General features: G+C 43.8%; 1 protein-coding gene across 3 annotated transcripts in view; it reads left to right on the forward strand.

The window, feature by feature from the left end:
* Positions 1-13,194, forward strand: part of ASL (argininosuccinate lyase) — a 122,998-nt gene that overhangs the window by 60,707 nt on the left and 49,097 nt on the right. For all 3 annotated transcript variants that reach the window (XM_053707443.1, XM_053707442.1, XM_053707444.1), the window contains exons 10-11: positions 4,635-4,697; positions 11,170-11,284. In XM_053707443.1, the coding sequence (XP_053563418.1) occupies positions 4,635-4,697; positions 11,170-11,284 (178 nt within the window). The remainder of the gene's footprint in view (positions 1-4,634; positions 4,698-11,169; positions 11,285-13,194) is intronic.

Below are 13,194 nucleotides of genomic sequence, written 5' to 3' on the forward strand. Positions count from 1 at the left end.
GCACCAAGTACATCAGGGAGGCCCTTACAAATCACTTTGCAAGACATGGCTACTGTTATGACAGAAGTATTATCTAAATTGCCAGAATTAAGAGGCAAGCGCGATAGCTCTGGGTTAAGGACAGAGCGCGCGGATGAGGTGAGAGCCATGTCAGATACTGCGTCACGGTTTGCAGAACGTGAAGACGGAGAGCTTCATTCTGTGGGTGACGGATCTGATCCAGGGAGACTGGATTCAGAGATTTCTAATTTTAAATTTAAGCTTGAGAACCTCCGCATATTGCTAGGGGAGGTATTAGCGGCTCTGAATGATTGTAACACGGTTGCAATTCCAGAAAAATGATGTAGGTTGGATAGATACTATGCGGTACCGGTGTGTACTGACGTGTTTCCTATACCTAAAAGGCTTACAGAGATTATTAGCAAGGAGTGGGATAGACCTGGTGTGCCCTTTTCCCCTCCTCCCATATTTAGGAAAATGTTTCCTATAGACGCCACCACACGAGACTTATGGCAGACGGTCCCTAAGGTGGAGGGAGCAGTTTCTACTTTAGCTAAGCGTACCACTATCCCGGTGGAGGATAGTTGTGCCTTTTCAGATCCAATGGATAAGAAATTAGAGGGTTACCTTAAGAAAATGTTTGTTCAACAAGGTTTTATCTTACAGCCCCTTGCATGCATTGCGCCTGTCACTGCTGCAGCGGCATTCTGGTTTGAGTCTCTGGAAGAGGCCATTCGCACAGCTCCATTGGATGAAATTATGAACAAGCTTAAAGCACTTAAGCTAGCTAACGCATTTGTTTCTGATGCCGTCGTACATTTAACCAAACTTACGGCTAAGAACTCTGGATTCGCCATCCAAGCGCGCAGAGCGCTATGGCTTAAATCCTGGTCAGCTGACATGACTTCTAAATCTAAATTGCTTAATATTCCTTTCAAAGGGCAGACCTTATTCGGGCCCGGCTTGAAAGAAATTATAGCTGACATTACGGGAGGTAAGGGCCATGCTCTACCTCAGGACAGGGCCAAATCAAAGGCCAAACAGTCTAATTTTCGTGCCTTTCGTAACTTCAAGGCTGGAGCAGCATCAACTTCCTCCGCTCCAAAACAGGAAGGAGCTGTTGCTCGTTACAGGCAGGGCTGGAAAGTTAACCAGTCCTGGAACAAGGGCAAGCAGGCCAAGAAACCTGCTGCTGCCCCAAGACAGCATGAAGAGAGGGCCCCCTATCCGGAAACGGATCTAGTGGGGGGCAGACTTTCTCTCTTCGCCCAGGCTTGGGCAAGAGATGTCCAGGATCCCTGGGCGTTGGAGATCATATCTCAGGGATATCTCCTGGACTTCAAAACTTCTCCTCCACGAGGGAGATTTCATCTTTCAAGGTTATCAGCAAACCAAATAAAGAAAGAGGCGTTTCTACGCTGTGTACAAGACCTTTTACTAATGGGGGTGATCCACCCAGTTCCGCGGACGGAACATGGGCAGGGATTCTATTCAAATCTATTTGTGGTTCCCAAGAAAGAGGGAACCTTCAGACCAATCTTGGACTTAAAAATCCTAAACAAATTTCTAAGAGTTCCATCATTCAAAATGGAAACTATTCGAACCATCCTTCCCATGATCCAAGAGGGTCAGTACATGACGACAGTGGACTTAAAGGATGCCTACCTTCACATACCGATTCACAAGGATCATTATCGGTACCTAAGATTTGCTTTCCTAGACAGGCATTACCAGTTTGTAGCTCTTCCCTTCGGATTAGCTATGGCTCCAAGAATCTTTACAAAAGTTCTGGGCTCACTTCTGGCGGTACTAAGACCGCGAGGCATAGCGGTGACTCCGTACCTAGACGACATTCTGATACAAGCGTCAAGTTTTCAAACTGCCAAGTCTCATACAGAGATAGTTCTGGCATTTCTGAGGTCGCATGGGTGGAAGGTGAACGTGGAAAAGAGTTCTCTATTACCACTTACAAGAGTTTCCTTTCTAGGGACTCTTATAGATTCTGTAGAGATGAAAAATTACCTGACAGAGGCCAGGTTATCAAAACTTCTATATGCTTGCCGTGTCCTTCATTCCATTCCACACCCGTCAGTAGCTCAGTGCATGGAAGTAATCGGCTTAATGGTAGCGGCAATGGACATAGTACCATTTGCGCGCCTGCATCTCAGACCGCTGCAATTGTGCATGCTAAGTCAGTGGAACGGGGATTACTCAGATTTGTCCCCCCTACTAAGTCTGGATCAAGAGACCAGAGATTCTCTTCTATGGTGGCTCTCTCGGCCACATCTGTCCAAGGGGATGACCTTTCGCAGGCCAGATTGGACGATTGTAACAACAGACGCCAGCCTTCTAGGCTGGGGCGCAGTCTGGAACTCACTGAAAGCTCAGGGATTATGGACTCAGGAGGAGAAACTCCTCCCAATAAATATTCTGGAATTAAGAGCAATATTCAATGCTCTCTTAGCTTGGCCTCAGTTAGCAACTCTGAGGTTCATCAGATTTCAGTCAGACAACATCACGACTATGGCTTACATCAACCATCAAGGGGGAACCAGAAGTTCCCTAGCGATGTTGGAAGTCTCAAAGATAATTCGCTGGGCAGAGTCTCACTCTTGCCACCTGTCAGCGATTTACATCCCAGGCGTAGAGAACTGGGAGGCGGATTTTCTAAGTCGCCAGACTTTTCATCCGGGGGAGTGGGAACTTAATCCGGAGGTCTTTGCTCAACTGATTCATTGTTGGGGCAAACCAGATCTGGATCTCATGGCGTCTCGCCAGAACGCCAAGCTTCCTTGTTACGGATCCAGGTCCAGGGACCCGGGAGCAGTGCTGATAGATGCTCTGACAGCCCCTTGGGTCTTCAACATGGCTTATGTGTTTCCACCATTCCCGATGCTTCCTCGTTTGATTGCCAAGATCAAACAGGAGAGAGCTTCAGTGATTCTGATAGCGCCTGCGTGGCCACGCAGGACCTGGTATGCAGACCTAGTGGACATGTCGTCCTGTCCACCGTGGTCTCTACCTCTGAGACAGGACCTTGTAATTCAGGGTCCTTTCAAACATCCAAATCTAATTTCTCTGAGGCTGACTGCATGGAGATTGAACGCTTGATTCTATCAAAGCGTGGCTTCTCGGAGTCGGTTATTGATACCTTAATACAGGCTAGGAAGCCTGTTACCAGAAAAATTTACCATAAGATATGGCGTAAATATTTATATTGGTGCGAATCCAAGAGTTACTCATGGAGTAAGGTTAGGATTCCTAGGATATTGTCCTTTCTACAAGAGGGTTTAGAAAAGGGCTTATCTGCTAGTTCGTTAAAGGGACAGATTTCTGCTCTGTCTATTCTTCTACACAAACGTCTGGCTGAAGTTCCAGACGTTCAGGCTTTTTGTCAGGCTTTAACTAGGATTAAGCCTGTGTTTAAGACTGTTGCTCCGCCGTGGAGCTTAAACTTAAAGTTCTTAATGTTCTTCAAGGTGTTCCATTTGAACCCCTTCATTCCATTGATATCAAGCTGTTATCCTGGAAGGTTTTGTTTTTGATGGCTATTTCCGCGGCTCGAAGAGTCTCTGAGTTATCTGCCTTACATTGTGATTCTCCTTATCTGATTTTTCATTCAGACAAGGTAGTTCTGCGTACTAAACCTGGGTTCTTACCTAAGGTAGTTACTAACAGGAATATCAATCAAGAGATTGTTGTTCCATCACTGTGTCCTAACCCTTCTTCAAAGAAGGAACGACTTTTACATAATTTGGACGTAGTCCGTGCCCTGAAGTTCTATTTGCAGGCAACTAAAGATTTTCGTCAAACTTCTTCCCTGTTTGTCGTTTACTCTGGACAGAGAAGAGGTCAAAAGGCTTCGGCTACCTCTCTCTCTTTTTGGCTTCGTAGCATAATACGTTTAGCCTATGAGACTGCTGGACAGCAGCCTCCTGAAAGGATTACAGCTCATTCTACTAGAGCTGTGGCTTCCACCTGGGCCTTTAAAAATGAGGCCTCTGTTGAACAGATTTGCAAGGCTGCGACTTGGTCTTCGCTTCACACCTTTTCAAAATTTTACAAATTTGACACTTTTGCTTCTTCGGAGGCTATTTTTGGGAGAAAGGTACTTCAGGCAGTGGTTCCTTCTGTTTAATGTTCCTGCCTTGTCCCTCCCTTCATCCGTGTACTTTAGCTTTGGTATTGGTATTCCATAAGTAATGGATGACCCGTGGACTGACTACACTTAACAAGAGAAAACATAATTTATGCTTACCTGATAAATTTATTTCTCTTGTAGTGTAGTCAGTCCACGGCCCGTCCTGTCTTTAAGGCAGACCTAAATTTTAATTAAACTCCAGTCACCACTGCACCCTATGGTTTCTCCTTTCTCGTCTGCTTTGGTCGAATGACTGAATATGACATGTGAGGGGAGGAGCTATATAGCAGCTCTGCTGGGTGATCCTCTTGCAGCTTCCTGTTAGGAAGAGATATATTCCATAAGTAATGGATGACCCGTGGACTGACTACACTACAAGAGAAATAAATTTATCAGGTAAGCATAAATTATGTTTTTACTTTTTGTTTCCTTCTAACTAATGTTTTGTGTAGCTGATACCAACCTGTGTTTAACCCTTATTCCTGTTCCTTAGAACTGAACTTTGACTCGCTTAGTCTGAACAGCATGGACGCAACCAGTGAGCGTGACTTTATAGGTAGATATGGATCCTTTATACACTATCATGTGTCCTGGTTCTATTGAAAAAAAACTGACATGTAAATATTTTGCAGTCATATCATTATTCAAAAAAGTAGTCCATTACTGCAGTAATTTTATTTAGATATTTTTTTTAATAGCATAGAATTGTCCATTGCCGTCTAAAGGGGAGGAGAGTCCATGGCTTCATTCATTACTTGTGGGAATTAAGAACCTGGCCATCAGGAGGAGGCAAAGACACCCCAGCCAAAGGCTTAAATACCTCCCCCACTTCCCTCATCCCCCAGTCATTCTTTGCCTTTCGTCACAGGAGGTTGGCATAGAAGTGTCAAAAGATTCGGAGTAGTCTCTTATGGAGGGTAGTACTCTTCAGAATGGGACTGGAGTTTTAAGTAGCCCTGTCAGCCTCTCAGTGAGAGCTTGGGTGTAAGTTAGAGTCCGGAGATGCAGGGAGAGTCTTTCTACGAAACCATCCCAACACAGATTAACAGCTCCATAAGCAATCAGCGTTGACGAGTTTCGCTGCCTGCTTTCTACACTCAAGTCCATGTCAGGAGCGATGCTACTACACTGTCACACTTGAGAGGCAGTGTTCCTGTTCCACGGCGTAGATTCTAGTAATATTGTTTCATTTTTTATACACATAATAACGCAGAAGACAGGGTCACAGTGTGACACCTCTTATCTTTATAGAATCAAGGGTTAATATCCCTGGTAGGGGAATTATAGAACAGGGGGGTTTATACATAATATTGTTTGTTGTGTCATTGCTGCAATATGTGTGAGATGTGGCTCTGGCAATAGGTGGATTTTAGTTTCATTTCCGGGAGTATTTTTCTCCCCAGTGCTGGGGCGGTCCTGCAAGGCATTCCTTCTCTTGGGTGGGGCCTATCGACTTCCTGGCTTGACCGGCTGCGCAAGAGACGTTACGGTTTCTGTGGACCGGGTCATAGGTGGTGGTGAGTGCCCTGGCCATTGGAGGTTATAAGGGTGCCATTTTTATTTAAGTTTTACATAGTCCGTACTAAAGCCGCAAGCTATGGAGGACTCTGACGCGTTAGAGGGTACTCTCTCTTTAATTAAGTCTAGTACCTGTGTTTATTGCGAGGAGGTTCTGGTAGATCCGCCTGCTCAACTATGTTCCACATAGTTGAGCAGGTGGAAGAGATCTGTTGGCCATCAGATTTTTCGGATCAACTGCAAACGGCGGGCTCTAAGGTGATAAGTGCCTTACTACATTCTGTCAAACGCAAGCGTAACGATATCTCGGAAAGATTATCCGCTGACGAGGACAACTCCGACTCTTTGGAGGATGTTCCTTCTGGGTCGGAGTTCATGTCATCTAAAGCTCCCACTGCAGAGAAGCCTGACTTAAAGTTTAGGATGGAAAATTTGCGCTTTTTGCTGAAGCAGGTACTGGCTACCCTTGAGGTTCCAGAACCGAAACTACCGGCGGAACCTTCAATTCCTAAGCTTGATAAAGTGTATGAGGATAGGGTAGTAACTCAGTCTTTTCCGGTTCCTGTTAAGTTGGCTAACATTATTAAGAATGAATGGGAGAGATTTTCTTCTTCTTCCTTTAAGAAGCTGCTCCCCGTCCCGGACTCTCAGCTCGAGCTATGGGGGACTGTCCCTAAGGTGGATGGAGCTATCTACGCTGCCGAAGCGGACGACAATTCCTCTTGAGGATAGTTCGTCGTTTAAAGAGCCCATGAATAAAAAGTTGGAGAACATGTTAAGAAAGATGTTCCAACATACAGGGTTTGAAATTTAGCTGGCAGCGGCGGAAGCTGCGGTTTCCGGTGCTGCGACATATTGGTGCAAGTCTCTGTCTGACATGGTCGAGAGGGAGATTCCCTTTGACGAGATACAGGAGAGAATTAAGGCCTTGAGGGTCACTCATTTTTTTATTTGTGATGCCAATATGCAAATTATTCACAAAGGGGACAGGTTTTTCCGTATTAGCCCACAGGGCTCTGTGGCTATAATCGTGGTCTGTGGACATGACCTCTAAGTCCAGACTTCTATCCCTTTCAGGAAAAGATCCTGTTCGGTCCAGGATTGGACTCGATCATATCCATGGTTATGGGAGGCAAGGGCGCTTTCCTACCGCAGGATAAAATGGTTAAGCCTAAGGGATCTACTTTTCGTCCCTTTCGTGTGGACAAGGCCCAATGCCAGCAGCCCGCAGTGAAAGCGGATCAGTCCAAGGGTACTTGGAAACCAGCTCAGTCTTGGAATAAGTCCAAGCAGAACAAGAAGCCTGCCGAAGCAAAGTCGGCATGAAGGGGCGACCCCCGAACGGTATCCGGACCAAGTAGGGGGCAGATTATCTCTCTTCTCAGAGACATTGCAGGATGTTCAGGACCCTTGGGTTCTGGAGGTTGTCACCCAGGGATACAGGATAGGGTTCAGATCTCATCCGCCCAGGGGCAGATTCCTCCTCTCAAATCTGTCTTCCAGACCAGAAAAGAGAGAAGCCTTTCTAGACTGTGTGAGGGATCTCTCTTCTCTCTGAGTTATTGTACCAGTACCCCCAGCAGAAAGGGGTCTATGGTACTATTCAAACCTTTTCGTGGTCCCAAAAAAGGAGGGCATGTTCCACCCGATTCTAGACCTAAAATGTTTAAACAAATTTCTGGCTGTTCCATCGTTCAAAATGGAAACAATCAGATCAATTCTGCCCCTAGTTCAAGAGGGTCAGTTCATGAAGACAATAGACTTGAAGGATGCCTACCTTCATGTGCCGATACACAGGGATCACTTCAGGTTCCTGAGATTTGCGTTTCTGAACCAACATTTCCAGTTTGTGGCCCTTCCCTTTGGTCCGGCGACGGCCCCGAGAGTCTTTACGAAGGTTCTAGGGGCGCTACTTGCAGTAGCCAGATCCAGAGGCATTGCTGTGGTGCCCTATCTGGACAACATCCTAGTCCAGGCGCCGTCGTTCAGTCTCACAGAGGATCACTCCAGGGCTCTTCTTTTGTTACTCCAATCTCACGGTTGGAAGATAAACTCAGGAAAGAGCTCCCTGATTCCCAGCAACAGGGTAGAGTTCCTGGGAACGATAATAGATTCTATATCAATCAAGATATTTCTCACAGATCAGCGACGCAGGAAGATTGTGTCCTCCTGTCTTGCCCTTCAGTCCTTCTCCAGTCCATCGGTGGCACAGAATATGGAGATGATCGGGCTCATGGTGTCCAGCATCAGTGTTATTCCATTCGCCAGGTTCCATCTCAGACCTCTTCAGCTGTGCATGCTGAGACAGTTGAACGGCGATCATTCAGATCTATCCCAACAGATTTCTCTGGATGTTCAGACGAGGGATTCCCTTTCTTGGTGGATCCGTCCGCAATAACTGTCCCAGTGGATATCCTTCCTGAGACCGTCCTGGGAGATTGTGACCACGGACGTGAGTCTAGCAGGGTGGGGTGCTGTTTGGGGTGCCAGGATGGCACAGGAAAGGTGGTCTCGAGAAGAGTCTCTATCTCCTTCCAATCAATATTCTGGTATTTCAAGTGATCTACAATGCTCTGAAGGCGTGGCCCTTCCTGGGGTCGTTCAACTTCTTCAGGTTCCAGACAGACAGCATTACCTCAGTGGCTTACATCAACCATTAGGGAGGGACGAGAAGCTCCCTAGCAATAAGGGAGGTTTCTCAGATATTTGAATGGGCAGAGTTCCACAACTGCTCGCTTTCAGCAATCCACATTCCGGGTGTGGACAACTAAGAAGCAGGTTTTCTAAGCAGGTAATCCTTCTATCCGGGGGAATGGTCTCTCCATCTCGAGGTGTTTGCGGAGATTTGTCTCAAATTGGGAACGCCGGAGATAGATCTCATGGCGTCCAGACTCAATTGCAAGCTACCCAGATACGGGTCGCGATCCAGAGATCCCCAGGCAGAGCTGACAGACACCTTAGCGGTTCCTTGGGGGTTCATCCTAGTTTATGTTTTTCCACCGTTGCCACTTCTACCTCGTGTAGTGGCCCGCATCAAGCAGGAGTAAGCTTTGGCTATTCTGATTGCTCCGTTGTGGCCGCGGAGGACGTGGTTTGCGGATGTAGTGGGGATGTCATCATCTCCTCCGTGGAGGTTACCCTGTCGCAGGGATCTGTTGGTACAGGGTCCCTTTCAACATCAAAATCTAGATTCTCTGAGGCTGACTGAATGGAGATTGAACGCTTAGTCTTAGCTAAGAGAGGATTCTCTGAGAGTGATTGATACTCTCGTTCAGGCCAGGAAGCCGGTCATTCGTCGCATCTATCATGAGGTGTGGAGGACTTACTTGTCCTGGTGTGAGAAGCATGGCTATCTTTGGCACAAGGTTAAGGTATCCAGGATTCTGTCCTTTCTTGCTTGCCGCCAGTTCCTTGAAGGGACAGGTTTCGGCTTTATCCGTTGTGTTGCTTAAGAGGTTCGCTGAGCTTTCTGATATCCAGTCTTTTGTTCAGGCTCTGTCTAGAATCAGGCCTGTTTTTAGATAGTCCGCTCCTCCCTGGAGCTTGAACTTGGTTTTGAAAGTGTTGCAGAGGGTTCCGTTTGAACCTATGCACTCTCTTGACATTAAGTTACTTTCTTGGAAGGTTCTGTTTTTGTTGGCTATTGCATCGGCACGCAGAGTATCTGAGTTGGCGGCCTTGCAATATGAGCCTCCTTATCTGTTTTTTCATGCTGATAAGGCTGTTCTTCGCACTGGTTTGGGATTTCTTCCCAAGGTTGTGTCTACCCGTAACATTAATCAGGAAATAATTGTTCCTTCTTTGTGTCCTAACTCTTCTTCTCCTAAGGAGAGGTTACTTCATAATTTGTATGTGGTTCGTGCTTTGAAGTTTTAGCTTCAGGCTACGAAGGATTTCTGATGGTCAACATCTCTTTTTGTTGTGTATTCAGGGAAGCGCAAGGGGCAGAAGGCCTCTTCGACTTCTTTGTCCTTTTGGTTGAGAAAAATGATTTGCTTGGTCTACGAGACATCGGGACATAAGCCTCCTCAGAGGATCACGGCTCATTCAAATAGAGCTGTGGCTTCCTCTTGGGCCTTCAAGAATGAGGCTTCTATGGAGCAGATTTGTAAGGCAGCTACCTGGTCCTCCTTACATACCTTTACAAAATTTTACAAATTTGACATTTTTGCTTTGGCGGAAGCAGCTTTTGGGAGACAGGTTTTACAGGCTGTGGTGCCCTCAGATTAGGGTCCGCCTTCTTGCCCTCTCGTTTTTTTCATTTAATGTCCTCTAGAGCTTGGGTATTTGTTCCCAAAAGTAATGAATGAAGCCGTGGACTCTCCTCCCCTTTAGATGGAAAATATAAATTATGCTTACCTGATAATTTCATTTCCATCATGGGGAGGAGAGTCCACGGCTCCCGCCTGTTGCTCCGGTTGGCGGAACTAAAATTAATAATATTCTTCTGGCACCATTTATACCCTGATATTTATCCTACTGTTTCTTGTTCCCTCTGCAGAATGACTGGTGGATTAGGGAAGGCCTTTGGGTGGGGTGTCTTTGCCTCCTCCTGGTGGCCAGGTTCTTAATTCCCACAAGTAATGAAGCCGTGGACGCTCCTCCCCATGATGGAAATTAAATTATCAAGTAAGCATAATTTTATATTTTTTATTTGATTTATTGTTGATTATCACATAAACACATCATACATTTTATCTAATAATTTTCTGTTTATGATGCTTGTTTACTAAATATAATCACAATGAGATATGTGGTGTCAAAATCATAAACGTACAAAAGCAAAACAATGCTCTACTTTCATGTATCAGTATCATTGGTTGACTGACAACAAACTATTGCTCACATAACTCTCAGCATACAGTGCCCAAACAAAAGTCCATAAATGTAACCATGAAGAACATTTTGCAGTAATTTCAAACACAGTTTTAGGCAGATTTCACTTTTCCAAAAAGGACTATAGCACACCTATACAGTATATTCAATTTGAAATTATGATAAAGTATAAAATGATATCTGCTGCCTGTTGTTAAAGGGACATGCAACTCAGCATTAAACTACTATGGTTTAGATAGAGCATGGAATATTAAGAGATTTTTCATTTTATGTATATTATCAGATTGTCTTTTAAAACTATACCTAGGTAGGCTCAAGAGCAGTAATGCACTGACTAGTGGGAGTTAGCTGGTGATTGGTGGCTTTGGATATATTCTGCTTTTCCCCAGATGTTTTGAGCTAGCTCCCAGTGGTTCATTACCGCTCTGGATATGACTTTGCAGGGGTTGAATACATGTTTATATGCAAGAAACGGCGCAATAATATAAAACACATTAAAGCATGTTCTTTTTATCACATGGATGTCCCTTTAAGCCTAGGGTTTGCCTAAATGGTATTTTGTTAAGTGGATCAAGTTTTTACTACAAAATATTTTCAAGATCAATCATTAATTGTGCTTGTATGTTTTGTTACACTCTGTTGCTGAATATGTTCTACCTTTTACTTTGTTTCAGCGGAGTTCCTGTTCTGGGCTTCCCTATGTATGACCCATCTCAGTAAGATGTCAGAAGATCTCATTATCTACAGCACCAAGGAATTCAGTTTTGTTACCCTATCAGACTCCTACAGGTGAATAATAGAAAACTATTTTATATATGATTTGGAAGATAAGCTCTCTTCTGTTTGCAGCACAAATAGTAATGTTCTTATCAGGGCCGGACTGGGAATGAAAAGCAGCCCTGGAAAATTTGTAGACCAGTCCTAAATTCTGTCACATCCATAAAATGCACACACCATATTTTTCTCAGTGGGTATTTGGGATACTTCTCCCAATATCTTTTTTTATATATATATATATATAATGTATGGAAACTTAAGGCCAGATTACGAGTTTTGCGTTAGAAGCTGTGTGGTGCTAACGAGCAGTTTTGTCTCACCGCTCACTTACCTACAGCGCTGGTTTTACAGGTTTTTACAAACCCGGCGTTAAAAGGCAATAAGTGAGCGTTGAGCAAAATTGTGCTCCTTACCGCACTTCAATACCAGCGCTGCTTAAGTCAGCAGTGAGCAGGTCGTACGTGCTCGTGCACGATTTCCCCATAGGAATCAACGGGGAGAACCGGCTGAGAAAAAGTCTAACACCTGCAAAAAAGCAGCGTAAAACTAAGTAACGCAGCCCCATTAATTCCTATGGGGAAATAAAATTTATGTTTACACCTAACACCCTAACATGAACCCTGAGTCTAAACATCCCTAATCTTACACTTATTAACCCCTAATCTGCCGCCCCCGACATTGTTGCCACCTACATTATATTTTTTAACCCCTAATCTACCGCTCCGGAGATTGCCGCCACTATAATAAACATATTAACCCCTAAACCCCTGCACTCCCGTCTCGCAAACATTAGTTAAATATTCTTAAACCCCAATCTGCCGTCCCTAACATCGCCGCCACCTATCTACATTTATTAACCCCTAGTCTGCCGCCCCCAACGTCGCCTCCACTATACTAAATGTATTAATCCCTAAATCTAAGTCTAACCCTAACACCCTCTAACTTATTATAATAATAATAATAATAATAACAATAAATATAAATAAAAATTAATATTATTACCTAAATAATTCCTATTTAAAACTAAATACTTGCCTGTAAAATAAACCCTAAGCTAGCTACAATATAACTAATAGTTACATTGTAGCTAGCTTAGGGTTTATTTTTATTTTACAGGCAAGTTTGTATTTATTTTAACTAGGTAGAATAGTTACTAAATAGTTATTAACTATTTAATAACTACCTAGCTAAAATAAAGACAAAAGTACCTATAAAATAAAACCTAACCTAAGTTACACTAACACCTAACACTACACTACAATTAAATAAATGAACTAAATTAAATACAATTAAATAAATTAAATTAAATTAGCTAAATCACAAAAAAACCACTAAATTACAGAAAATAAAAAACAAGATAAAATTACAATAAATAAATAAAATACAATAAATAAAATTACAAGATATTTAAACCAATTACACCTAATCTAATAGCCCTATCAAAATTAAAAAAAAAAACCCCAAAATAAAAAAAACCCTAGCCTACACTAAACTACCAATAGCCCTTAAAAGGGCCTTTTGTGGGGCATTGTCCCAAAGAAATAAGCTCTTTTTCCTGTAAAAAAAAATGCAAACACCCCCCCAACAGTAAAACCCACCACCCACACAACCAACCCCCCAAAATAAAATACTAACCAGAAAAAACCTAAGCTCTCCATTGCCCTGAATAATTTAGTTAATGATAGTAATTTTCATTAGATTTATTTAAATTATATTTAAGTTAGGGGGTGTTAGGGTTAGACTTAGGTTTAGGGGTTAATAAATTTAGAAAAGTGGCGGTAACGTTGGGGGCAGCTGATTAGGGGTTAATAAGTGTAGGTAGGTTGCGGCGACATTGGGGGCGGCAGATTAGGGGTTAATAAAAATAATGTAGGTGTCAGCGATGTTGGGGGCAGCAGATTAGGGGTTAATAAGTATAATTT

The sequence above is a fragment of the Bombina bombina genome, chromosome 3 (genome assembly GCF_027579735.1).
Source record: "Bombina bombina isolate aBomBom1 chromosome 3, aBomBom1.pri, whole genome shotgun sequence".
NCBI lineage: Eukaryota > Metazoa > Chordata > Amphibia > Anura > Bombinatoridae > Bombina > Bombina bombina.